At 40.0% G+C, this 25,873-nt stretch overlaps 1 protein-coding gene across 8 annotated transcripts in view; it reads right to left on the reverse strand.

Moving 5' to 3' along the window:
- Positions 1–25,873, reverse strand: part of LOC117425525 (kazrin-like) — a 321,926-nt gene that overhangs the window by 79,467 nt on the left and 216,586 nt on the right. For 6 of the 8 annotated variants that reach the window (XM_059002564.1, XM_059002563.1, XM_059002566.1 and 3 more), the window contains one exon: positions 15,571–15,675. The exons of 1 other annotated variant lie outside the window; for it this stretch is intronic. In XM_059002564.1, coding sequence (XP_058858547.1) covers positions 15,571–15,675 — 105 coding nt within the window. Of the gene's footprint in view, positions 1–4,885; positions 5,109–15,570; positions 15,676–25,873 lie in introns of those variants that run through there. One more of the 8 variants, XM_059002569.1, reaches the window with a different exon arrangement.

Raw genomic sequence — 25,873 nt, forward strand, 5'->3', positions numbered from 1 at the left:
AATGTCCCCTGAACACTTTGGAGAAAAGAAGCTTCACTGTGCTTTCCTATACTACAGCGAGCTTTCATATATAAAACCACAGTAGCTGTAGATGTGCTGGAGCCTGGCTGTGTTGAACTATAGCATCTTGCACACCCCTTATTGTTTTGATCAGTCTGATTTATTTTACTTTGTTTGGAGCGGTTCGTTTCCAAGTGAACTGGAATACGTTTTGTTTCACATTGCGAAAAGTTGAAACGGAGCAAAGTGGCAAACGTACAGAGTCCCCTTTCAAACGAAACGAGACGACCATGTCTCAAGTGATCTCGGTTCACTTGGTTTGATTCGCACCCTGGTGCGATTACATGCTTCTCAGAGGTTTTACATAAAAAAACAAGTGAACCAAACCGCACTTCCATCTGCATCAAAGGGTCAAACGAACTAGGTGTGAAAGTGCCCCAAGTCTCCACCTGCACCATGAAACCAGTGTGTAAAATTCCATCTCCTTCCACTATCAAACTGGGGCTGCAGCCAGTTCAATCTGCAGTCTGCAATCTGATCTGCAACCGGACATTACACAAAAAAGTCAGAGATCAGCTGTTTTTTTGGTTTTTTTTATAAAAAAAAATATATATATATAAATTTACCAACCTTCAATACAGTGACAGTATCATTTCTTCAAAGACCTTGTTTTCTGTCTAAATATTGTTTTCTGCAGTTCAAGATTTAATTCCCACCACAAGTGAGATTGGCAGCCGGCAAGTCCTAACTGGAGCTGACTCGGTCCCGAATGAAATAGTTTTGATTGGGATCGACTGCTGATGGAAATGAAGGAGCACATGTACATGTTTACAAGTAGTTGGGAACGTGGCAGCTCTAACAGCCAGGTGCAATATTCATTTACAAGACTGCACTTCATGCAGAAGGCAAAGACACTACATGCATTAGCTACAAGAGTACAGATGACATACAAAAGCAGAATTCTTCAATGATCTTTTAATGGAATTTATGAAGCGTCTCTCATCTTGCGCTGAAGTACCTCGCTCATTAACATTCATCATGAACACATGTTCTGTCACCAATCATCAGCGTACACAAGAACTCAAGACAGCAGACTTCTATAATAATAGAAAATCCATCAAGTCAGGCACATCATGGCCCAGCCCAGCATATTAGCAAAACGGGCATGAAGTCACGTGACATGAAGAGAACACTCTTAGAAGGTGGAAGGGGGAAATGAGAGGAACATTTTGTGTGCTGATGTGCCAGGGAGGCCACAAATAGGCTGATCCCTGGAGCAAGCATTACACTTCAGCCATCAACACCGGGCCAATAAGAAATCCACGTTACCTGGTGGAGGAAAAGCACATCTATTACAGCAAAGATACACCTTGGTTGGTCCCCACCACTACAGTCTCATTTTATCCTGGTGAAAGCCAAGTCCAATATCAGCATGAAGTAAACAACAGCTACTCTCATGTAATATACAAATCTGTAACAATAAACGGGGTACCAGTAATTAAGTAAGAATAACAGGTAGGACAGGGTTTTAAAGTAAATAACTTGTGAATTTGGAAACAGTGAATGAAAACTAAACTTATTTTCTCACTTTACTGTAAGTGAAAGAGAGTGCAGCCATTTTTACCCCAAACTTGCTAAAATTCACCTGTCTAGTAAGGGATATCTCTGATCCATCAATGGAACATACCACCCCTTACTCCTACAGATTGCACTTGGCTATTGAAACAAACTCAACATTTCATATGAATATTTTTACTGCATAATTATTACACAATTATGAGGACCCTCTGCATCTGTGAGTAGTGATTTGTTTGTTTCTTCACATTAAATTTAATCAGATATTTGAAATGCAACACTGAAGATAAACTGGTGCATTCTGGTACATTTATTGTATGACATACACAGTCTAACAGCAGACCACTGGAGTGGGTTTTAATATATAAAAGTCGAGGTATCTTGTACACTAACACCTGCTACAACCTCTGGAGGATTAGATAAAGCGTGTTAATCGGAATGTATTCAGATAACACACCTTGCTGTTCAAGGGGTGCTGAAGCAAGCTGAATGAACTGAAACCAGAACACCCAAGGCCTGCTTCAGGCTATGGCAGTAGTTTAGAAAAACCCTATGCTAAACTCAGACAGCAGCCTCAAGCAAGCCCTTGGTTGCCAAAGCCACGGGAACATTTCAATCACACAAAACAGCACGTCGCTTTGGTTTATCATTTGAAGAAGATTTAAAACGAATACAGCAAAAGGCTGATTTTTATTTTCTATTCCCTGCCGAGTTTTGACCTTATCTACTGCTGGGCAATCACTAAAGTGTTGATACTGATATATACAGTTCATTTCATAATGTTACAAAGACAGTGATTCGGTCCATCTAATTCACAGAACAAATACTGAAGACGACTATCAGTGGACAAGTACTGTGTTCTCCATGAATGGAATGTGTGGCATGGCTACTTGCATTAATTGTATGTATATATAGAGACATTTCATTTCAACACTGCTTTCCCCTCCACAAGTGAATGCAGTGCTAATGAAAGAAAAGTGAAAGAATGACTGGCTACAGGTGCAATGACAGTTTCCCTTCACTGCTTTGTGAGTGAGCACACCTTAATTCTGACCTGAACACCAATCCAATTTACTTCAGGAATTATTTATTGATACAAAGTAACACCATACACCCAATCATATCTAGTTTTTTAACTAAATTAATGTAGGACACATTCGGTGTGAAACCATTGTTCTGTGTTAAAATTAGACATAACAGCCGACATAAACATGTGCTGAGTCCCAGTTCCACACATGCAATGTCATGCTTCACATCCCAGAGCTACAATATATTAACATTGCCTTTGTCGTGTCACCATCACACAGGTCCAGAGTATCTCTCCAACCTGCTGACCCGCTATGTCCCTGACCACAAGCTGAGGTCCTCCGACTCAGGCCTGCTTGTTATACCCAAGCAAAAGTGCACCACACTGGGAGAGCGCTCTTTTAGCTTCATGGCCCCGACTCTCTGTAACTCTCTCCCAGCTTTAGTGCATGCAGCTCCCACAATCGCTCGCTTCAAATCAACTCTCAAGACCCACTTGTTCTCTCTTGCTTTTACTGCTCTCTAAGCCTGGTATCTGTTATTAGCTGTTGTCTAAATTGCTATTTCAGGTTTTTCACTTCATCTTATTCGTATGATTCTGCTTGGCACACGCATCCACAATGTTTAGAATTCACATCCTAGCCTTTTATTTAATGTATTATGCCTACATTTAATGTATTTGCATTGTGTGTTTTTTTAACTGTTGTATGTAATGTATTATGCCCTGTATTTAATGTATTATGCATTGTTCCTCACTATCTTGTAAAGCGCTTTGTGATGGTGGTCCATTATGAAAGGCACTATATAAACATAATATAGATTGATTGATTGGGACCTAGCCTACAGGAAGCGCAGCTAAAAGACACACAATAATAATCAGCGTTGGGTTAGTTGCTCTGTTTGCACTTGTCAAAGCTTCATTTCACTCTCTGCCTTTAGATTTGCCATCAGAAGGTGAATTTTCACTTCCAAGTCAGCTGTGAAGATGGTATCAGTTTAGCTTGCTTGGACCGGGTGCCTTCACATCAGCAGGAGATTCAATTTGACAGATTGCATAAACACCTTACAAGCATTTTTTAAGCCCTTATACATGTAATTGGTCCTCTACTATTTTTTTTTATTAATGTAACACGTTACACTAACAAGTTACTTGTAATCAGATTACTTGTTTGAGTAATTACATTAAAATACTTTTTTTTTTAAATGTAATAGTGAAAAGCAATCCGATTACTTTTCAGGGTCAAAATTAACAGAGATTACTTTCAGTTACTTCATTGGAAATCATGCAGCATCTGCATTTGGCAGAAGCAGCTGTGTGCAAATACTTTTTTTGAAGTATCTGATTTATTGACATTAAATAATAAGATACTGGTCAGCAAAACTTACTATAAAAATAAAGTGCAAATTTAGGAACAGCACAAATTCAAAATGTCTTACAATACCTTTTTATCACAGCCAGAGGGGAGGCAGAAAACAAAGGGGCAGCTGCACCTGTTACCTGTGTTTAACTGTAAAAAGGTATTTACCAAACCTTTTTAAAACACAGCAAATTGAGTTTAAGACCTAAAATGACACTGCTGTTCTAAGTTTGGGTGTTGCTAAATTATTTTTGTGGTTTAAATTCACACTCAGTACATACAGTGCTACACAAACACATTAATTGTCAATTTATATGAAGTAAGCGTACAGTAACAATTCACAACAAACAATAATGAACATTAAAGCACTGTATTTGACCAGCTGTATTGCTTGCTGTGAAGAGTAACCGTTTCTATAGTGGAGGTTTGAAATGCATACAATGTTCTCCTACTCCTTTCAGTTCACCATGAAATCTGGCAGACATTCAATTCAGGGGACCTTTACCGGTCCCGTCCTCCCACCCTCACAGACACCACAAACACACACTTATTTTAAAGCATGGCCTTTGTTTGCCTTCTTTTTTAATGGAGTTGTGGAATTTAAGATGAATTTAGCAGAATAGTCAAACCTTATTTAAGCACAAATACAAAAACTGAACAGAAATTCAAATCAGCTCTTATTTGATGCCTTGACATCTAGTGTCTCTGAAACACAAACCATACACCCACTCCCCTACAAATCCACCACTAAACCCTGTGTGCATACACATACACTTGAGTAAAAACTAAAGTGGGAGGGCCCACATTATACAGTCCCTTTGGAACAGAGGCTCTAATGGTTGAGAGACACAAACACTGACTAACCCCACTGGCCAGGGCAGCAAAAAAAAAAAAAAAAGAAAAAAGCACTCTCCACTCACACATACCTGGTTTGCTCTCCTCATTGTCTGACTTCATGTCCCAGTTGAGGGTTGCCGAGAGGTGTTTTGTGTTTGTTTGTTTTTTTATTTTATTTTTATCCAGGGTTAATGTGTAAGGAATGCTTCTGTGAAGACTACACTCTCTGCATTTGCTCCTCCCTGTAGTTGCTCTCTCTCTCTCTCTCTCTCCAGGAAGTGCTTCTCCCTCTCTCTCTCTCTCCTCTACCTGTTTGAGGGACACTCCCACAGGTTAGTAATGCTAATCCCTCCCCCTTAAAAGGACTGGATGGAGCTTGACAGCAACAGACATGCACACACACAGAGCTAAGATTACAAGTACACTATGGATTATGTCAGAGAACGTAAAAGGGTTTTCCCTCTACGACTGGTTACCAGCTAAGAAAACACTTACTGTATGTGAGTCACCCACCTGCCTGCCTGCATTTTTAACCTAAGGACACATCTCTGAACCTAAAATATTATGCTTTGTGACAGATTGTTTTTTTATTGTATTTGTATGTACTCAAAATATTTTTTTTTAAATAAAAAATACTCAGAGTAAAGCACTATATATCACTAAGTTTATAAATAAACTAAACTAAATAAATTAAATCACAAACGTTTCAATGTTATTAAAAAAAAGACTTCTAGTCGAAACGTTTGTCTTTTAATTTAGGTTTCTTTTAGTATGTCTAAAATCAATTGCAAATAAATATGGATGTAAGAACTCCAAATAGAGCCCCTGTTGTTTTCCTTTAAAAAAAATTGACAGAAAGATTTTGATAAATCTACTCCTAGATCATATCACATCATACAGGTCCCTACAATTCAGGCATTCGTAGCCCGGAGCAGTTGCACTCACAATTGCGCTGTATATTCGTGGGTCACATGGTTCATTGTTGATATTTTTATAGTCCTTTTCAAGCAGCCTGTGCTGTGTAGTTTCACCTTATTCAGTGCAGATAAAGGCCTTGTAAGTACATTAGAAGTATAACAATACACTATGCAGGCTTCGGGCTACATCCCACAGGTAGACAGTACATTTGTTGGTCTAGTCTGCAAATCCAGTTTGTCAGTGCAGCAATCCTTTTATTTCTGCAAACTAGCTTTTTTCTTTTTTTTAATTTTACAATTAAATCCACAGTTTTAATCTCTTTTTAAAATTTGTTTTATGCAATTATTAGACCGTTTTTAATTTAATGGTTTCATTGTTCGCTTCGGGATGAAAGCCGCTATAGAAATGTGAATTATTGTTGGAGTCTACAAATCCGACGCTGCTGGGATTTGCTGGAGTGGCTTGATTCAGTGACTTTTGTAGAAGGAACATCTTACGAACTTAGGAATCACATCTTCTATCTGGTTGTTCTGCCTGGAGGTGCAGGGTTGTGACCCTCTTCTGCAGCAGTACACCCCAGTGACAGAGGAAGTGGAACAGACAGGGAATCAAAAGGACACAGCCTAGTTTGCATATGCAAATAGAAAGGTCATATGCAAACAGTTTGGTAGGGGGTGACCTAATGAAATTCCCAGGGGGTGCATGATGAGTATGAGATGAAATGAGAATTCAAGGTTGTTTTATGATTTTAATTGGCAGTTTAGCAATTAGTCAGAAAAATAAAAAATTAAATGGCATACTGTGCCTTGGGTGCTCATGAGGCTACTTCTTCCATTCCTACTGCAATCACAACTGAGGCTGGCAGAGTCCCAGTTAAAAGCGGTTTGATCTCTGTCAATGGAAACAAGCAGGACTGATTTCAACTTGGTCCCAGTGGAAAAATGGAAACAAAGCATGTTTTCAGTTCGCTGGAAGCTACGCAGATTAGATTAATTTGCTAGCCTTCTTGAGGTAGCAGGATTGAATACCACTGGATTACTACAACAAATTGGTTAAATTGTGAGTTTCTTAAACACTAAGTTATTCTGTTTGACAAGCAGCCAGGAACTGGAAGACATCATCCACAGATAACTGCAGGCTCAGAGGCTCTTCAAGATGCATCGTACAACTCTTAGATATTGTCCTAGGCTATTTGGGGCATAAAAATGCACTCTTTAAAAGTGCAATTCAGTTTCAGTTCCATGACTACATTGTGATTGCAAATTAAGCAATAAGCAGCTGATTCATTCTTGCATGAGAAACATTTCATAATCTTTGTAGGTAGATAAACAGCAACTTAGACGCAGTTAGGAGGCGCTGAATCAATACAGAATGGGCAAGTGAGGTGGAAATACTGAAAGGTCAGAACGTTGTTGAGATGTTTGTATGTTTGTTGAGATGTTTGTATTATTATTTGTGTGTGTGTTTGTGTGCTTGCTCATTATGTCATTTTCCCATTCTTACCTCAAGCTCCTCTATAACTTGCACTTGGCTTCACTACAGCTGAAGGGATCTGTCTAAGCTGGAGATTTTAGACACACTTCCAGTCTTTCTGCAGACGCACATTTCAAACGGTTATCCTACACTTATTTGGCAGATTAATCTTCAGATTGTAGAGACATCATGTTAAAAGTAAATAGCTTTGAATGCTGTTTAATAGGTGTTTTTTTCTCTTCCCTTTTATAACATTGACAATTGTGGTTCTGTTGTTTCAGTATTGAGTGTTATTCACTTTCTCTACAGCTTTCAGCTAAATTCAAACAAATAAGAATGCTAACTGCTTTCCCATAGAATTTCACATTCCAGAAAATGTTTAAAATTATCAAATGTAAAGTAATTGCAGCTAACAAAAGAATTCTATACATCTTAGCCATTTTGCACATCCATTCGCTACACAGGTCTCAAATGTAGAGTTTTTAAATAAACACCTTTTTTAGCACACACGTATTTTAATTTTAAAACATGATTTCTGGTACTCCTTTAGGTTAAAGATTATTAGTGGGGTTCTAAAAAATATAGCATTATACATCTGTGTTGCTACAACTGTTTAAATAAATGTCTGCTCTAGTGCACTGGTGTTTGAGATCTGTCCTCTAATCACTGCAGGAAGAGTGATACATTAAAAAAAAAACAAAAAACAAAAAAACATAACAAGTGCTCTGCCTTTTCTGTTCCGTACCACATCATGGATTGTTACTGCTGTGTTACCTGTTTGACAATGTGGGCAATAATCCTTACACTATCAGTGCACTAGAGCAGACATTTTGAAAATAGCTTTGAAACAGACTTTAAAGTTATAAGTGTAAAAAGTTGTCAGTTTGTTAACAATGAAAAATTAATTTAAAAAAAGTATGTATATCCAAGTTATAAAAGATACCAGGCTAGCTCCAAGCTCCTTTCACCCCCATGGAAGACTGGGTTCAAATTCGGCTTAGGCAATAAATTAAATTAGATTAGGGGTTCTGGCTTAGCCCAGTTTGACTATATGAACAGAGCCAGCGCCAATGCAAAAAGCAATAAGCAGTCCAAGAAAAAGAGAGAGAGAGGGTACGAGAGTTTAACCAATAATCGATAACTGAAAATGTCATTATCGTCTAACCCTATATCACAGGCCACATGGCAGTTGAAATGTTCTGGGCTCAATTGGATTGAAATCAAAGAGCACCCTGGTTTTGGATATGTACTGGTTTCCAGAGGCTGACTTGCTTTACTGAAAACAACTCCCTGAACCAGTGACAGGAAACAGGATGGTTTACTTCTTACACTAGTGCAACAATAGCTCTGACACAACAAAGGTAAACAGCAATGGCCTGGTAATTACCCCCTGTCTAGTGCGGCCCTGGTGTGAAATCAACTATAGTGTGTTTACTGCAGCCTCCGTGTTAAATTCTCAGCATGCCAGGTCTCAAGTGCCTGGTGAGAAATAATGCTCTATAACTTTCAGTTTTTTCCGCCTTTGCTTTTACAGAGGTAAAAACTATAAAATACTCAAGTAGACAAATGTTTTGTCCGTGTTGTCCACCAACACAGGTTCCTGTGCCAGTTGATGTCATATTTGAATGGAATACTCTCTGTACCTGGCATAATGCTGTCAATACCTTGATATCTCGCTATAGGGTAATCTGATATATGAATATATGCAAATCATTTTAAGCTGCAAACAATGACTGGAGGTGGGACATGTATTGCTCATAAACTCAACTTTGAGCCCTTGTTTACTAAATATGTTCCCTAAAGATATAAATCATTCTTCTTAATGGACAAAAACAATATATTAAGCGGTGGCACCACCAATGTTATCCGTTTTGAAAACTTACTGTATCTACTGAAGTGAGGGAGAGTCATACAGTCATGGGAGCGCAGGGTGAGTTATACAGTCGTGACTGCAGGCTCGTATCCTGGCTACGCACAGTCATCATCACATTGGCTCTGGCAGTAGGTTAGGGAGGCATAGTCAGCATGGACTGTTTCCACTCATCGCGCTACAGTGGCCAGGTGCCCGGTAAGCTGAAGCGGTCACCTGCAGGGCTGGCCTTTGTCCTTCAGAGGCCGGTACCTCTTATGTAACTTTGGTATTGCAAGTGCTTATGCTGGTGAGCAGTCATTTTTCCTACTGCAATGCAACGCTATGCAAAGCCAGCAGAGATTGAGCCTGTTTGGGTCCCTGCATTGTTTTTAATCCGCTGCACATTTAAGATTTAGTTTCAAGAGAACTGAATAATAAGCTGATACAATTATGATTTGGACTAAGGCTGGGAGACTGCCAGCTCTTCAGAATAATTAAAGTATAAACAGCTAGCCCTCGGTCCAAACATTAGCACAGATCTGAGGTGCCCTACCTGTGCTGTCAGCCAGATGAAATCCCTCTGCAGCCTCCTTTCATTATCAATGCAGTGTTTGCTATTCACACACATACACAAAGCCGTGGTTCTCCAGAGCAGGGAATTCATCATCGAAATGAGCACTAATACAAACGCTGAGCAATCTCATTAGAGGGCTATCTGTTTTACTGCTCAGTCTGTTTACACAAGGGCTTAAAGGATATACATGGATTAAGCCCTGGAAGAAAAATAAATATCAGTATGTTTCAGGAAAAAGCTTCAGAGAAATAAATTATCATTATTTCCACATGCCAAATACACACCTCCATAGTGGTATATGCAGATTGTCAATTTGGAACCGGTCAAGTTCAGTTGTTTTCCTGACAATACTAGCATTCACCTGTCAGTGATATGTGTTTCTCAATGCCAGTCAAGAGCCAATCAATTAAATGACTGTAGTCAAATCGAACCGGAATGTGATTGTACAAGTGTTTGCTTGGGATACAAGGCAGTCACTAACTGTACATGAAACTTTTACACTACAAGCATAGCATGGAAACAAAAAAAAAAGTCCCTGTTGTAATTCGCCCTCCCGACCACCGGCAGCGCTGTGTAGGGTTGACCGTGATTGGGTCAAGAGGCTGAACTCTGACCATACAGGAAGTTCCGGGTCAGGCGGCCATCTTGGACCAAGGTGGAACCATGCGGCCGTCAGGTCCCATCATTGCAATCAGCTGTGCTGTTCTCATCGATTGGCTGACGTGAGGCAGCGTGCTGATTGCAGGGGTGGGACTTGGCAGTATTTAAGCAGTATGGTTTTGCCATTCGGCCCCCTGTCCTGAACTGAAAACACGTGCTGTGCTTTGTTGTTGTTTTGTTTTATCAAACTGCTGTAATTCGCAGAAGCTTGAAACTTTAAGGAACTTTGGTGGATTGCCGCAGTGGAGGAAACCCAGGACAAGCCAGTAATCCGTGGAAGGGGGCCAAGAGGCGGTGAGAGGAAACCCACTGCAGTAGCATGGAGAAACCCAGTGCTTCCTTTATTGTTGTTTGTAACGAGACGTTTTTGTTTATTCTTTTTATTTGAAACCTGAGTTTACCATTGCTGGTATTCCAGGTGGTTTTCTTGTTTATTTTCTGAAATACTGGACTGTTCTATTTTTGTTTGTTAAAATAAAATCCTGCCTGTACCATTGATGGTACAGGGCTCCAAGGACTAAACGACACTTCCGGCTCCTGTGTGCTGTCATTTCTGGTCCTTCCCTAAAGCTCCACCCACTACCCTCACACAAGGATTTATTTATTTTTGTCATGTTTTTTAGTAAAATATTTCAATAATCAGAAGGGTTTTAATTGTGTAAATGTCCGTTTTGCAAACAAGGTCAAGACGACAAAAATCTCATCTGATTCCTTCATCCCTGGGAGAGCTGTAAGAGAGCAAGTAAATACAGGTTTAGTGCTGGCCTTCAGTGCCGAGGTGTGGGTGGTAATTTCAGGGAGTTACCCGTCTCAGCATTACCACATAACCCCTCAAACTCTTGGAGCTGTGACAGTGCTATTGAAACAGCAGTGCTGATATAAAATACAGCCCTGCCTCTCACTCATACCGAGACTGCTAGTGCCTTTATTCAGAATTAATATTACTGGGTACCACAGGTATACAGAGCATAAGCAACAGGCATTTTCATAAATGACAGAGAATACATTTTAAAGCGTAAGCATCTTCAACTGTCATTGTATGTGCTTGTTTAACCCCCCCCCCCCTTCCTATAGCATGGTGTTTTCAATCATTATGAGTGGCTCTGGGTTATGTTGCTCCAATAGTGAGTGACCATTTTCTCAAAATCTGCCTTTAAGCTGCTTTGAGCTGGTCCAGAGAATCCTACATTCAGTGCCGACACTACATAGCCTACCTCATGCCATTCAAACCACGTGACAATGAGATCTTTCAACTCTTTCGGCCCCATCTATACTAATACAGACAGAGAGAGTAGGTTGGACTTGCGGAGGTCAAATTGTCACACGATTTGAACAGAATGAAGAAGGTTGTTCAGAACCCAAACCTTTCCAGACAAGCTCAAAGTTGGGTAAGGCTGATTTAGTGAAAACCCGTAATGCGTGTGTATAAATGTAGAGTAAGTGGGGGTGGCAGTGGAAAGGTCATGTCGAATGGGATGAGGCAGACCCAGCACTCAAAGCAGCTCAGAGAACCCTGAATCATTTTAAATGATTGAAAACACCATAAAGCAGCAAGGGTAAAAAGCTTTAAAAGAAATGAAAACAACTTTTGGACAACATAGTCTTAAAAAAAATGAATTAAAAGCACGTGGTGGTAATCTTGTGTTTTGTCAGTTTTAAGCCTCTGAGAAATTAAATTATATAACCGACGCTGCGTGTCTCAGGAAATCATTCGGTCTTCCATGCCATAAAACTGATAAAACAGAGGATTCAAAGCAGTGACCGGCATAGTTCCATACAAACTCAAACATGACTTCCTATTGTATTTTACACTGGAAACTTGGCTTGCTCCAACCACTCATCCAGCTAGGATACAACTGGCTGTGAATTTATGCCACTGGCTAATGGAACTGGCTCACAAAATGTATTCAACAAAACTAGTTCCTATGCTCTAATCTATATTGCAAAATGTCATCTGTACTACTCTAAAAATGCACAATAAATATGACAGATGTGGTTTCTTGCCCGTAATGTAACCAATTTGAGTAGATTTTTAATGTACTGCATTTATGTTAATTTGTTGCATTTTAATTTGTAATCAGTGCTGTCTGTTTAACTGCCATCACCAAGATTGTCACTAGAAACACGATGAGAATGACCTACATTATATGCACATTGAGATAGTTGTGACATACAGATGGATGGATCAACGCATTCCTCCACATGCCCCCAGGATTCTGATACTGTCAAAAACTTGTGCAAAAAAATATTCTACATTTCATCACAACTGGATAAGCGGGCCACTGGATGAATGTAAAACTCTAAAAGTGTGTGCAGGGGATTTACAACGCCAGAGAGGAAAATCAAGTTAAACTGTGAAATAATGATGAGTAATAGGCTTGTTTCAGGTGTGCTTTGGTTCTTACACCTTTAAGAGTTACTTAAGTCAACATGATGCAATAGAAGTCATCCAGCGTTGCACACTTTCTTCCACCCTCTTTAATAAAGAGAAAGGCCAATTAAACATTCATCTCATTTGCACTGCCAATCACCCAGCAGCGCGCCGCTAATCTTTCTCAGCAGTCAAGAAAGGTTAGCAGCAAAGGAGTCTTTAATGCTTTGAGGCAAAAAAATACATTAAGAGTGGGACTGTCAGTTAGAAGTTACAGCACAAGCATCGACAAAGACAACATTTTCAGAAAATAATTTCTTTGCAAATTGTTTGATTGTCTTCCCTCCCAGGCGCTCCCTTTTTATTTGTCCAACGTAGGTCTCTCTTTGTATTGGTGCTGCACTATTGAGATGTACCTGTGCTGGCCCTGTGGGCACAAAGTCAATAAACTAAACTAAATTTAAGACCTTATTCTGTGTGCCCATTAATGTTTGTACAATATAAACACAAACAGCAACAACAACAACATCAGGGGTCTATATTTTCCATCACGTCTGGATGAAACACTGTGGTGGTCAGTAGTCGATTCATGGTTTTACAATTAACATTGAGCTTGTTATCTATACACTGTGTGGGTGAAACTGCTATGCAATAGGAGCCTTATTGCCATCCCTGAAATCCACAGCATTTGTGACCTGCATCACTGTCAACGCAAAGGTCTGAAATGGCAAACATCATTTCTGTTTGTTACCATAATTAGTATAACTTAGCAAATTTAGTACAACTCAGCAATGAACTCGATTCTTCTCAATTATGTGGTAAGGAACCGAACAGCTGATACACAATAATCTTTCCCTCTGAATTCGAGCCAAGGAGTCCCTGAATATCAGGCTATTGACTGTGAAAGGACAAGCCTGTTTCTTTGATCATGAACACAAAACCCTGACTGTTCATGCACCTCCCTCCCGCAAAAAAAGGCATTGACACACATTGTCTCCTATTGGGTGGCTGCTATGAAACATCCCACTACTCTTTATTAATGTAATGTTAAAAACAACGTAGCTTTGTTTTCATCGCTTTCGAGGGTCCTCATTCAAATACGCTAAACTTCAATGTTTACAAACTTTCACATACTGTGCGCTTATTGCAGGACTATGTGCATCCCTTGGTTTGCATTTCTTTTACTATTTATGGTGTTTTCAATCATTTCTGTGGTTCTGTTGCTCCAAAAGAGTTAATAATTTTCAACTTTTACCAGACTTCGAGCTGCTTTGAATACTGAAACTGAACAGCCTTCCTCACCCTATTCAACATGACCTTTTAACTGGCGGCCACATTGGCATATGATGTGAATGGAATAAGGAAGGCGAAATAAAATGATAACTCAGAATTGGAAAAACAGAATCCACTCAGAACATTTGAAAAAGAAAATACTAAGGGAAATGTAAAATAGAAATTGAAATGACCCTTGAAGGTATATTCTCTTTGATGCAACTCCATGCCGAGACAAACTGAGTGAGGTTTTGTGATGTGGACCAGAAGATGAGACCACCAAACTAACTTTACCTGTGGGATAATAAAGACCAATTTTTTTAAAAAATCAAGGAATAACTATGCCCTATATTTGCCATATATGGAAAGGACTCATGTTCAGCTCTTTACACCAGAACACAGCCTCTAGTCTCGATGCTACAGCTACAAGGGCACACTGCCACCTAGCAGGCCTGGAGTCAATTACAATGTAATTGTACTTGTAACAACCACCACCACCACCACCTTGTATCACTGCTTCTTCATCACTCATACCTCTGGGTGCTGGAAATACATTACTCTAAGATGCTCAAGTTTTGTTTCAAGCCAGCTCTTTAGCTTCTTTAGCTAATATGACAATGTGCTGAAGTGGTTGTCTATTGAGGCTGCAGACAGTATAACATGTTGCTGGTGGTTGCATGAGCCTTGTTGCACGAACCCTGTTTATAATTAAACGTCATGTTTAATTATCTTCCTTGAAGACCCCAGAGGGGAGAGAGGAGGGGCTACACACTCTGCCGTCGAGTCAAGCGTTGCTGCTTTAATACATGTAGCCCTCATAATGAGTGTGTCAAACAGCGCTGCATGAGACCGGGGAGGCAAAGACAGCAGAACTGTGTCTCAAAGCCAAGTTCAGTTTCTAATTATTTCTATTCAAACAATTCATTAAAAAAAAAAAAGGTGTATAAGTGTAAAATGCAGCAACTGTTGAGGACATTGATTAAACTGTTTTAAAGAAGGTGGGTCCAATGGATAAAAAATAGCAGCTTGCTTCTGCCAGTTCTGCACAGTAACTAATAAATGTCGCTTCTTTCAAGGTTACACACTGCTAATTTGAAGGCCTAATGTTTTGGCTCATGCCTGTACATATTGGATTAATGTTGTATTACACTAATAAAGTATAGGATAGCTGATTACAGACTATTAGGTATGCTATTTATCTAGTAAGTGACATCGTAAGCATAGAACCCAATATCCTGCAATCAGCTATCCTATTTATACCATGAGTATTTGGTGTATGTAAATTAATTTAATTTGAAAGCTGTTATGTAACGTAGCAACTGCCAATGGTTTTCATTGATGGGCAGCTATTGGGGAAGAAAGCTTCATGAAAGGCATCTCAAATGAAGGAGGAGTAACTGCTAAGGGATTTCAGCAATGCAAAAAAAGTCTAAACAGCGGTTAAAAAAGACATGAGCTACTGTTTAATGACATGGTTCTGTTCTCTTTCATTAGAAATTATTTTTAGCTACAAGTTATCAACATGAGTGGTATACTATACAGATACTAACACTAAAAAGGAACTTGGCAATACAATACTATTTTTAATTTTTAGTACTACTGTGTTTAATGCTCTGGATGACAATGCAGACAGTGTTTGTTTATTTGTTGTTACCTTTGTCGAGCGATGAATCAGGGGTGCTAAAGTCCATCAGGCTGGTTATGTCAGTTTTTAAGCAAATGTCAGTCACTGCCTTTTGCCTTTGGTGGACAGATGGATCTGTTGTGCAAAAAAGAGAAAAAGAATAATTGTAACCTTCAGCAAGACGGTCTATCAAACAGATCAATAATCTAGCGTATACGGTGCGTCTATAACCACATCAAAATGTCAGAATCCTAATTGACAGTTAGCCCACTGAGATCCCACATGCTGTACTCCGATCTCGCATGTTAAACAGCGAGGTGGTGCGGAGATATAAACATCCAGGTACTACATCTACAATACTGCTTTAATCCAATGGTGATGAAACGTGTTTGGACATTCCAAACGTATTTTGAACCCTGTTATCTGTGAGACAGACTGACAGACATGTCTGAGCTGGAGAGCAGTATGGGACTCAGCCTGCCTCCACACCGTGGATTGTGGATGGGATGAGCTGTGCACCCTCTCCACAGTAATTAGAGAGCCAGCCTGCGGCTCTGTGTGGATCATGTAGAGTGGAGTGGGGGCGCTGACAGCTCTCACAGATACAGCACACATCAAGACATCCCGCTACCTTTCCCACTTAACAGCAGATTAACTAGACCACTTTAAAACACAGCCTCTGCCTTTGATGGCCAGATACATATCTGAATAGATTGCTCTAATAGAGCACTGTCGTCTGAGGGAGATGATTAAAGCTGCAACTTTTCAATCCCTTCGGGCCTTTTTACTTGAAATCATAGAACAAGCCTCTCTGTAGATTGGTTCCCACTGATATCGGATTTATAACATCTCCAAAATCAGCACAAATGTTTATATATATTTAAATCAGAATTCTTCAAACAGAACATTATGGTCTTAATGAAAGAACTTGCTTATGCTAATCTGAACGTGTGGCGGAGAAGTAAGTTTCACCCCCACATTGCAGGGGAAAAGATAGTCAGAAGAAAACCTCATAAACTGCACACAGCCTCCTTGTGCTGCTTTATCTGCACTGTTCTCTAGCCTCTAAGCAAAGCAGAGATGAGATGCTCCGGTGCACTGTTCCCCATCCAAGCGAGGGTCATTATCATTACTGTTATTCAGTAGTGTTTTATCCTATGTGTTTGGGTGGGCCACAGCTCTATTATTTTCCATAGTCTGGGGACCAGTTCCAATGTTAATAGAGCATGGTTAGCACTCCTTTAAAACAACCAATGCAACACAAGCACATGAAGCACATGAAAGCTTTTTCTTCTATGATCCCCACAATCAAACTTAGGGAATCGTAGCATACAGATGTGTACCGATGATGAAGCAAATATCTCAAAACATTTCGGTCTTTATCATCCGGAAACCAAAAAGACACGTGGCCCTCTGAGGTCACAGTTCAAAGTGAAGGGTAGAGTCAGATTTAGCAAAAGGAGTTTCCAGAAATCTGAAAATATGCAGTCAGCACCTCAAATAGTTTCCGACACACCAGAAGTTGAAATAACAGTGGGGCTTTTAAATAAAGCAGAAAAAACAACCCCGCTTGGGCAGGAGTTGAATTGTACTGCAACTATTTGAAAAGGCAGAGGGTGGGTTCTCACCAATGTATTTTTTATATGTATATTACCAAGAAAATCCCAAACTCTCCCGATCATGAATGATCAGACCATATTATTAATGATCTTTACAGCCTTGTCTGCTTGTGAATGCTGATGATGACAGCCTGCCATTTCTACTGCACTGTACTGATAGGGACATGCCAACATGCTCCTAGCTCAGCCCTGACCCCATTTATAAAGTCCTAACAGAAAAGAAAACCCATCTTGGGTGTTTACATGGTATAAAATACTCATCTCTGCTATTACTACAGTATGTACCAACGCAATATATGTACAAAAAAAATCACTGTTAATTACCCAGCTGGGAACAAGACAGAGTAAAAGAAATACAGCTGCAAAGCCTCGTTGACGCACATGCATAGTTGGATTTAGGTGTCCATAATTGCATGTTTCTATGGTTACTATTGAACTGAAACCCACTGAGGAGAGAAGAGAAATGGACATTAGCACATATTGCTTTAATGTGAAATACCAAGATGTATATCAAACAGACTAACAGAAAAGCAGGACAAGTTACTAATAGGTTTTGGTTTATTATTGTGGTAAAGACACAGAGTCTCATTTTCAGATATTAAAAGGACCGCAGATTTGTTAACAAGTTCAGTTATTAATTAAGCTTGGGTAACACAGTACCTATATATATCAAACAAAGTTTAGGTCTATCAGAATAAGATGATAGATACATGCTTGGATGATGGCTAAACTTTTTTTCTCCAATCCAATATCAATCTTTATTTTATATAGCGCCTTTCATAGTGGACCACCATCACAAAGCACTTTACAAGATGCAGTAACACCAAAATCCATAACAATATGTTTCCCTATCATTGAAAATGAGACATTTCTTGTGTTCTACTCACATTATGTGTGAGGGTTTAAGTGATGGATGCCTGCAGCTACTGTATTTGCAGTAAGACTGCCAGTGCGTACAACATCACCACCTTCATTTTCTTTATAAAATCATGAAAAGCCCTTAAAACAAACTGTCAGGGGTGATCGGTGTCCTTGAGTATGAATGGAGAAGGCCTGCCCTGACTCCTGCAGTGAGGGGTGCAGATTTACATTCTATTGTCCCACAGCACTGACGAGGCGGTACAATTGTATTTATACTGCACTGTCTGGCCTTGTGACTTGCCAATCTGTTATTATTTCTCATCTCAGGGGGATTCCACAAAGCAAGCTGTTTGAAAATCATAAAAATAGGTTCAGGCACATTCAATCGGTCAACAACAATATCTGGGAGCCTGACAACTGCTTGTTATCCTCCCACCACCCTATAGAGTCCCAGTTGTATACCAAGCAGGCTGATTCTATTAACCTAGCCTAAGTCTACATCACAATTCGCTGCCGAAGACCTTAGTTCTGAACTGTATGTCTTGAACTTCATAGCTATCCTGGTACAGAATACTATTCTCTGGTACAGAGTTGTATATATATTTATTATACTGGGTTTTATGTATTTAAGATGATGGGCTTTATATTATCCAAATATTTTAAAACAGCAAAATCAGTAACTGTTTTGGCTACTATAGTGATTGTATTTTATCTTGCTTAATTGTATTAATACTTGTACTGTGATTCTTGAAATGTATTTTTGTTTACGACTGTAAGTCGCCCTGGATAAGGTCGTCTGCTAAGAAATAAATAATAATAATAATAATAATAATAATAATAAGTAATTTAGTATACATTAGAGATACGGACAAAATGGTATTTGGGTAACTGTTAACATCTAGTATTCTTGCATTAAATGTATCAGACACATATTTCAGAGCCTTATTTTGGAGAGATCTAATTTAGTAATGCCAAGATTAATAGTTGTTTTGGTTTATAACTGGTTAAAGTTCTGAATACCGCAGCCTTTTAAATATCTCTTCAAGGGGACTGAGCATGAACGGTGACAATAAGCAAAGTTGACTTTATCAAGAGTTCTTTATTAAGACATACTGCATGCCTATTCTGCTGTGGAACTCAAATGTAGTACTGGGTACTGCATTGATTACAATAGTGTTCATTATTAATTTGTATTCAATTTAATATCAGTATAGTCTACTATACATGTAAAGCACATAAGCGTGAGCAGCCTTTAGTACACATGTGTGTAACCAGAACTAAAAAGGGACCTTGATCTAAATGTGCCGATCACCAGATGGCACTGGCTCTTACCTCAGTGGCAGATCTAGAAATAATTATGAAGAAAACAACACAACATCAGACAACATCAGAAAACATGCAGTCATGTGAAACACCAGACAGTGACACACTGGGCTGCTCTAAAGGTACCCAGACTGGGTGGCGGTTTCTGGGATTCTTGTGATGAAATTGGAAACAAAACTACAGCACAGACAGCACGGGGAAGTAACAATACATTACACGTTTAGTAAAACAATGTTCTCTACGGCTACTAAGCACTTCCCCAAGTCACTGCAGACAGCAAACCGTTAAGTTATTTGCGGCACACACACAAAAAAGATTTCTCGCTTAGTAATGGGTTTTCAATATATACACAAAATTGAATACAGCAGATTGTGTGGGGAGAATTGTGGAGACAAAGTGAGTCAATTTGATATCCAGCCTCCCTCTTGCCTTGTCACTTCAACACACATGCCACTATTTTATTTAAAACTGAACTACACCCTGTCTTATAAATCATGTTATTTATGAAGATTTATCTGCACTGTGGAACTGGAGAGCCATTTTTTCCTGCAGACCACAGCTGCAACATTAGCTCGAGCTCTGCTACAGCATTCTCATTTTATTACAGCTCTTTCCCACTGATGCGTTTGTTTAGGTGATAAGTGGCTACGATGGAAAAGCAGTCAAAAATATAATAGGATTTTTATGTAAAATATGTGTGCATTAATATTTCCTCCATACATTTTGTATTTAGGTGCCCCCCCCCCCCCAAAAAAACAGTGGCAAACATAAAATATCCGCTCCTCCACCGTACATATACAATTGAAACTATAAGAGCACTGTATGTACGTGTAAAAATGTATGCCTGGAATCGTAATACCTCAGATCCTGTTACAATCGGTAAGCAGTTCTTTAGTACAGGTAATTCTAGTCTAGTTGACGTATCTCCAGTACATACATACAGATAGACAGACAGGAGACTCCATATATGCCAGATTCTTACTCTCAAAAATATAGTTTCAGCTCAACTGGATATATTTCTACCCTATCAGTGGTGCTGGCACGCATACGCATGGCACAGCATGAATCAAACCTCAATTAGAGAGACTGGGAAAACAGCACACCTCAAGACACATAACTCATTTCCTAGCAGCCTTTCTTTATCTGGACACTCAGGGGGAGGGAGAGGGAACCTGTTCTTGACAGGAGTTTCAGATAAGAAATAATTACACCTGGCGCTGTTGTTTGAAAAGTAAACCGTAAGGGCAGTGTGACAAACTATGATTAAAAAGCTCATATCCAAAGTATATGAATGCACCATGCTGTCAAGCACCTTTTATCAGGTTTCTGACGAGGCCCCTCTTCATTTCAATTCACAACACAGAGTAAGGGGAAAAACATTTTCAATTCACAGCACTGACAATGTTTTCGAGGGGGACATTGAGAATCTATAATTGGCTGGAGGGTTGAGATAAGGGTAAGAATTATGTGAAAAAACTAAATAAAGAAATCCTGCTTATCTCAAACTCCAAAGCCTATTATGGATTTTGTTTTGCGACTTTCCAATTTGAAAAAAAAAAAAACAACATTATCTAAAATGCCGTGCACAGTGACTGGCACCACATTGGCTCACAGAGTGTAAACACTGCAGCTTGCAGTGCAGGGCGAGTCATGCATGTGCGGTTCGAATCCCGCAGTGGGCAGTGGGCCCACAGAGTGCTGCAATGGCTTTTGTGCTCCCATGGGTTTGGGTAGGAAAGCGCCTGGGGATAGTTCACCTCATCACACTTCAGTGACTCATACTGGTCAAAGACTTCCCAGACTAGTCCTACCTCCAGGGTAGCTTTGTAACATTCATTGATTATGTTTGACGGGTGAAGAGGCGATTGGCTTGATAGTGTGGTCGGCCGTTGATCTTGTCATCTTGATTAATATGGCTGTAACTTCAGGCATGGGATACTTTCCTCCCCCAGATAGATTCCAGCAAACCTTTCTAACACTGGGACTAATGTGAAATCTTGCATTTCAACTATACATCGTACCGGAAATTGAAACAAGCTGAAATACAAACTTTTATATATTTGTACCCATATGGAGAGCAGCTTGGTAAAGGCCTGATGTAAGAAGTACATCGGTAAGAAATAACACATAGAACAAATGTGGCATTTCTTACATACTCTGGGAGCAGAATGGGCAGCAGGTACAGTAAAGCCTACAAACTGGTGTACCAGCTGAATGTAAAGAGAAGACATGTTTGAGAGCTCTACAGAGGCCACATGGGTGCTTTAGACAGTCCAAAGGATGTGAGGACTGAAACAAAAAAGATATACAAAAAGGAAGCTAAACACGAAGAATACATTAGTTAAGATAACTGTGATATTGCAGACCCAGTTCTTCTCCATTGCTGTCATTCATAGATGTGATGTGTTTTGCTTGCGCTGTTTTGATGGTGTGTTTTACGGAAGCTCTGATGAAGTGTCAGTCCGAGTGGTGGTGATGTATGGAGGCTGGGAGGAATGGAGACGTTTTAATCACTCTCAATGAGGGAGGGAGCTGCTGGGTAATGGAACTGTCCATCTCCTCAGCACAGAAAACTGCAGACTGGCAGGCATTTAACCAGACAAAAATACACTGTTGTCTTTAACCCTTTCAGTGACGAGGCAGCAATGTGTGATTAACTGTAGCGCTGGATAACACTGTATATGTAGAGAACACATCCCTTTGAGAAACAGAGTTGCGACATCCCCTTTAACTTGGTCACTTTGTGTATACGGGTCTAAGAAAGATAACCGTTCAAAACAGCAGGTCGCTCCTGTAGGAAAGGGAAGATAACGCTATTCAAAACAGCAGAACAGTAAACCAATCTAATTCACTACAATGTATATCTAAGCTCTTTTATATTTTAGTACAATACATAAACTATTTAATTAGTTGTACTAGGGCAGGCTTTCTGTAAAGTTTCTTCTTGCAGAAAGAGTTACCTTGGCGATTAACTTCTCTTGTTTTTGACACAGGGCTAAAGCATTTGTCTAATATGTCATCTTGATTCAAGAATAAAGTGATTCCTCATCAAAAGATACAACAGGCAGCTCATAATGAGACTGAGAAACATTGCCATCGATACTGTACTATTGGAAATACTGTGTCTGTTCTCATATCATCATTTTCAAGTAAAAACACACTATTGTTTTTGGTCTAGTCATTTAAACTAACACATAACAGAAAACATTTATATTGGATGCAGTGGCTGCTTAATATACTGTATACTGAGAGAAGGAAATTGGTTCTTATTGAACCGCAGTTTTGAGCCATTCCAGGTTTTACTATGTTAAATCAGTCACAATGGAGCTTTGTCCCTTGTGCTTTACTGAACTGAATTGTTTTTTTAGTTGACTACCTGGTCCTAAAAATCTTGTGAATTTTGTTTTTGATAAGGAATTTCAGAATTGGATGCTACTCATGTCAAGAAGTAGGCCGACGGGGGATGCTCAGGCAAATGACAGCTTCAGCTCAGCTCTGGCCATGTGCTGCAGAAATAGCCACACAGCTTAGCAATTGCTAATCCGCCTCTGCAAGGTTCTGGAGGTGCTGGCAGCAAACCTCATTAAGCCTACCTCAATCTTCCACAGTCCCAATTAAAGGGGGTCTGAATTAAAGGAACATCGGCCTCCTAATTCACACGCTGCTCAGTCTCATTACCAGCAGAACGGTGTTGAAAGAGCAAAATACCCACAGTGTGTCTCGAACCCCTTGTCTTGTGTGTGGGGAATTATTGCCAACATTTAGATGCTAGCTCCACAAAAGGTTTTGAACTTGCAATATACAGACTGGTTTAATGGTTTTATTGCCCTATTTGAGGGTTAGGTAAGGTCTCTGCATAACAGCTGTCTGTGGAATAAATGGGACGGTAATTTGCAGTGGGTTCCATAGCTGTCCTCTCCAGCACAAGATCACTAAGATGGCCATTTTAAAAGTGCCTGTAATTCCTCTCTCTATATTCTGAATTGATTTTCTGTGCAATGTAGCGTAGCGTGTGCTCTCCACACTTAAGGAAGTCTAGTAAAATCAATCCTCGCCATTAAAACACCCATATGCAATGTATAGAAATGTGTAAAGGGTTCAATGCTTTACTTCAAGGAAATGAATACATGAAAGCCTACAAAACTGAAGGGGAGCCACTACAGAAATATGTGTCGTCAGTTCGATATTCACAGAACAGTTACTCTGATGGCAGTAACCGCACGAGACAAACGTCAATTCCGTTGATTTTCCTGAAGCTTCTTAAAGAGGTGGAAGATTATTAAATGGCATTGAACCACTGCAGTTAGGGATAGAACCAAATAGCTTTGAAAAGTGACAGTATGCCTCAGAAACTGGTAGCTGACTAAATGCACACTTTCATTTCAAAGCAGCCCAGCAACATAGTATTGTTTGTGTGTGTTTAAAGTGTATACTAGTAGCAAACTTATTTATTTCTTTATTTTTAATTTAGTTTGCTGAATTATTTTACCCACGATTTTCTCCCCAATTTGCAATACCCAATTATTTTTTCTCCTCACTACTGCAATTCCCAACACAGCTCAGGAGATCCGAAGGTTCAGTTGGCGTCCTCCGATCCCACGACCAAGCCAGCTTCCTCTTTTACACTCAGGAACTCGAGAGCGGATGTCAGTGAGCTACAGGCCTCTGGAAGACAAAGGCCAGCCCTGCAGGTGTCCACTCTGAGCTCACTGGGTGCCTGGCCAGCAGGGTTCACTGTAGCGCGATCAGGAGAAGCAGTCCCTGCTGGTTTTGCCTCCTAACCTGCAGGAGCACCAGAGCCAATGCAATGCTCCCTTCAGAATCCCCAGTGACTTTGCACAGCCAAGATATGAAACTCTGTTGTATGTCTCACCCTGCACAAAGCCACTCGGGGGGATCCCTTGAACTACAATTTTTTAAATTGGAAAGGATTATGTGGCTTCAGATAGATGGAAGTGTAGTTGTGGTTGCAATCCATTATATATCATAGGTGACGCGTAAGGGGTGGGGGGGGGGGTGGGGGGGTGGCTCAGGTGCTTGAGCACCCCCCCCCCACCCAGGAAACAAAGAGGGAGCTCATTCAGAAGAACGACGAAGACTGCAAAAGTATAAATATTGTAGCTCAAAGAAACCTCTTTTTACACGTAGAAAACAATAAACAGAAATGAAAGTTTTTCCGTTGCACACGCGGTTGCCCGTGGTAACTGAAGCAGGGTCCGGTTGCAATAAACACGTTGTAAACACATGTTCGTAAACATTGTGGCAAGGAAAGATTTTTTTACTCAAATAGATAAACAGGTGTTGATGCTGGCTTTGTTTTTTAACATGTTTACCATAACAGCAACTAAATGCATGGCTTCCATCTACAGGGGTTACAGTTTTGTTCAATGACTTTCAGTACCCCCAGTTGGCGGCATTTGTGACTAGCTGATTTTAGCAATATTCTTTTTCGGGACATTTTCAATAAGCGTTCTACTGTTCACACTCGAGTCTAATGCTTTCCAACTACTAATCGACTCGAGATTGCAACCGTGTGATTTATAAAATAACCCGCCCTGTTGTGACTGTCAGTGCTGATTGGTCTATTATCGTTTGTGTTCCAAAGCTATGTAAAAAGGCGCAGTGCACGGCACACACAGCTCATAAGATTCACGAAACTAGCAGGGCTGATCACTGCACCAGCAGGTGCACAGCACCGCTGTACATCAAGCCGGGGGAGCTGCTGCACCCCTAGTTCCTGCACCGCTGCCCCCATATGGTAAACAATGCAGAATGTACTACAATAAACTACTTCAGTACAACAAAGCAAATGAGTAACATACTGAATGATTTTAGGTTTAGCGAACAGGGACAAATTTAGTAGCAGTAAAGAACTGAAGTGTGTACATGTTTAAACCAAACACTGTAATAATAATACGGAGCAGTAAAGTCTGTCAGTGTTTCCTAGTGCTTTTGAGAAACCCAGGAGGTGCTGAGTAGAAATGCTGCATTCTACTGTCCATATTATTTTCCACAGCCTCATGCAAGAATGCATTCCAGTGAGGTGAACAGTCTTTGCACAGAAGCATCACAAAGTGTCTATGTGTCTACTCTAAATATTTAAACTCCAAGATTCAAAACGTATTTTTTTTTTTTTATATAAAGCAATGCTAGTTCAAAACAAATACATGCTCAAGTGTTTAAATTAATGCACAATGCCAGCTAAATCATATGGCAGCATACAAACTCAATGACCTATTCTTGCGAGTCCTGCTGGTATGATTGTGTGTGACAACTGCAACACTGGAGCAACTAACACTGCTCTCCATTGCAATTTCTTTTCTTAATTTAACCTCGTAGGTTCTGTTTTCTCAGACAGACAGCCAGGCTGTTGCTGAATATACATTTCAGTCTCGGCTGAGTCTTAACCAATTATCTTGAGGGCTGAATAACAGGAAACACAGAGCAAGCAGGGCCAATGTCTTGGAGGATTGGAAATCTACTTTCAAAATGGGCTGCAGTCTGGGATCCTTGATAACCTTTTCACTGCC

The sequence above is a fragment of the Acipenser ruthenus genome, chromosome 27, assembly GCF_902713425.1.
Source record: "Acipenser ruthenus chromosome 27, fAciRut3.2 maternal haplotype, whole genome shotgun sequence".
Lineage (NCBI taxonomy): Eukaryota > Metazoa > Chordata > Actinopteri > Acipenseriformes > Acipenseridae > Acipenser > Acipenser ruthenus.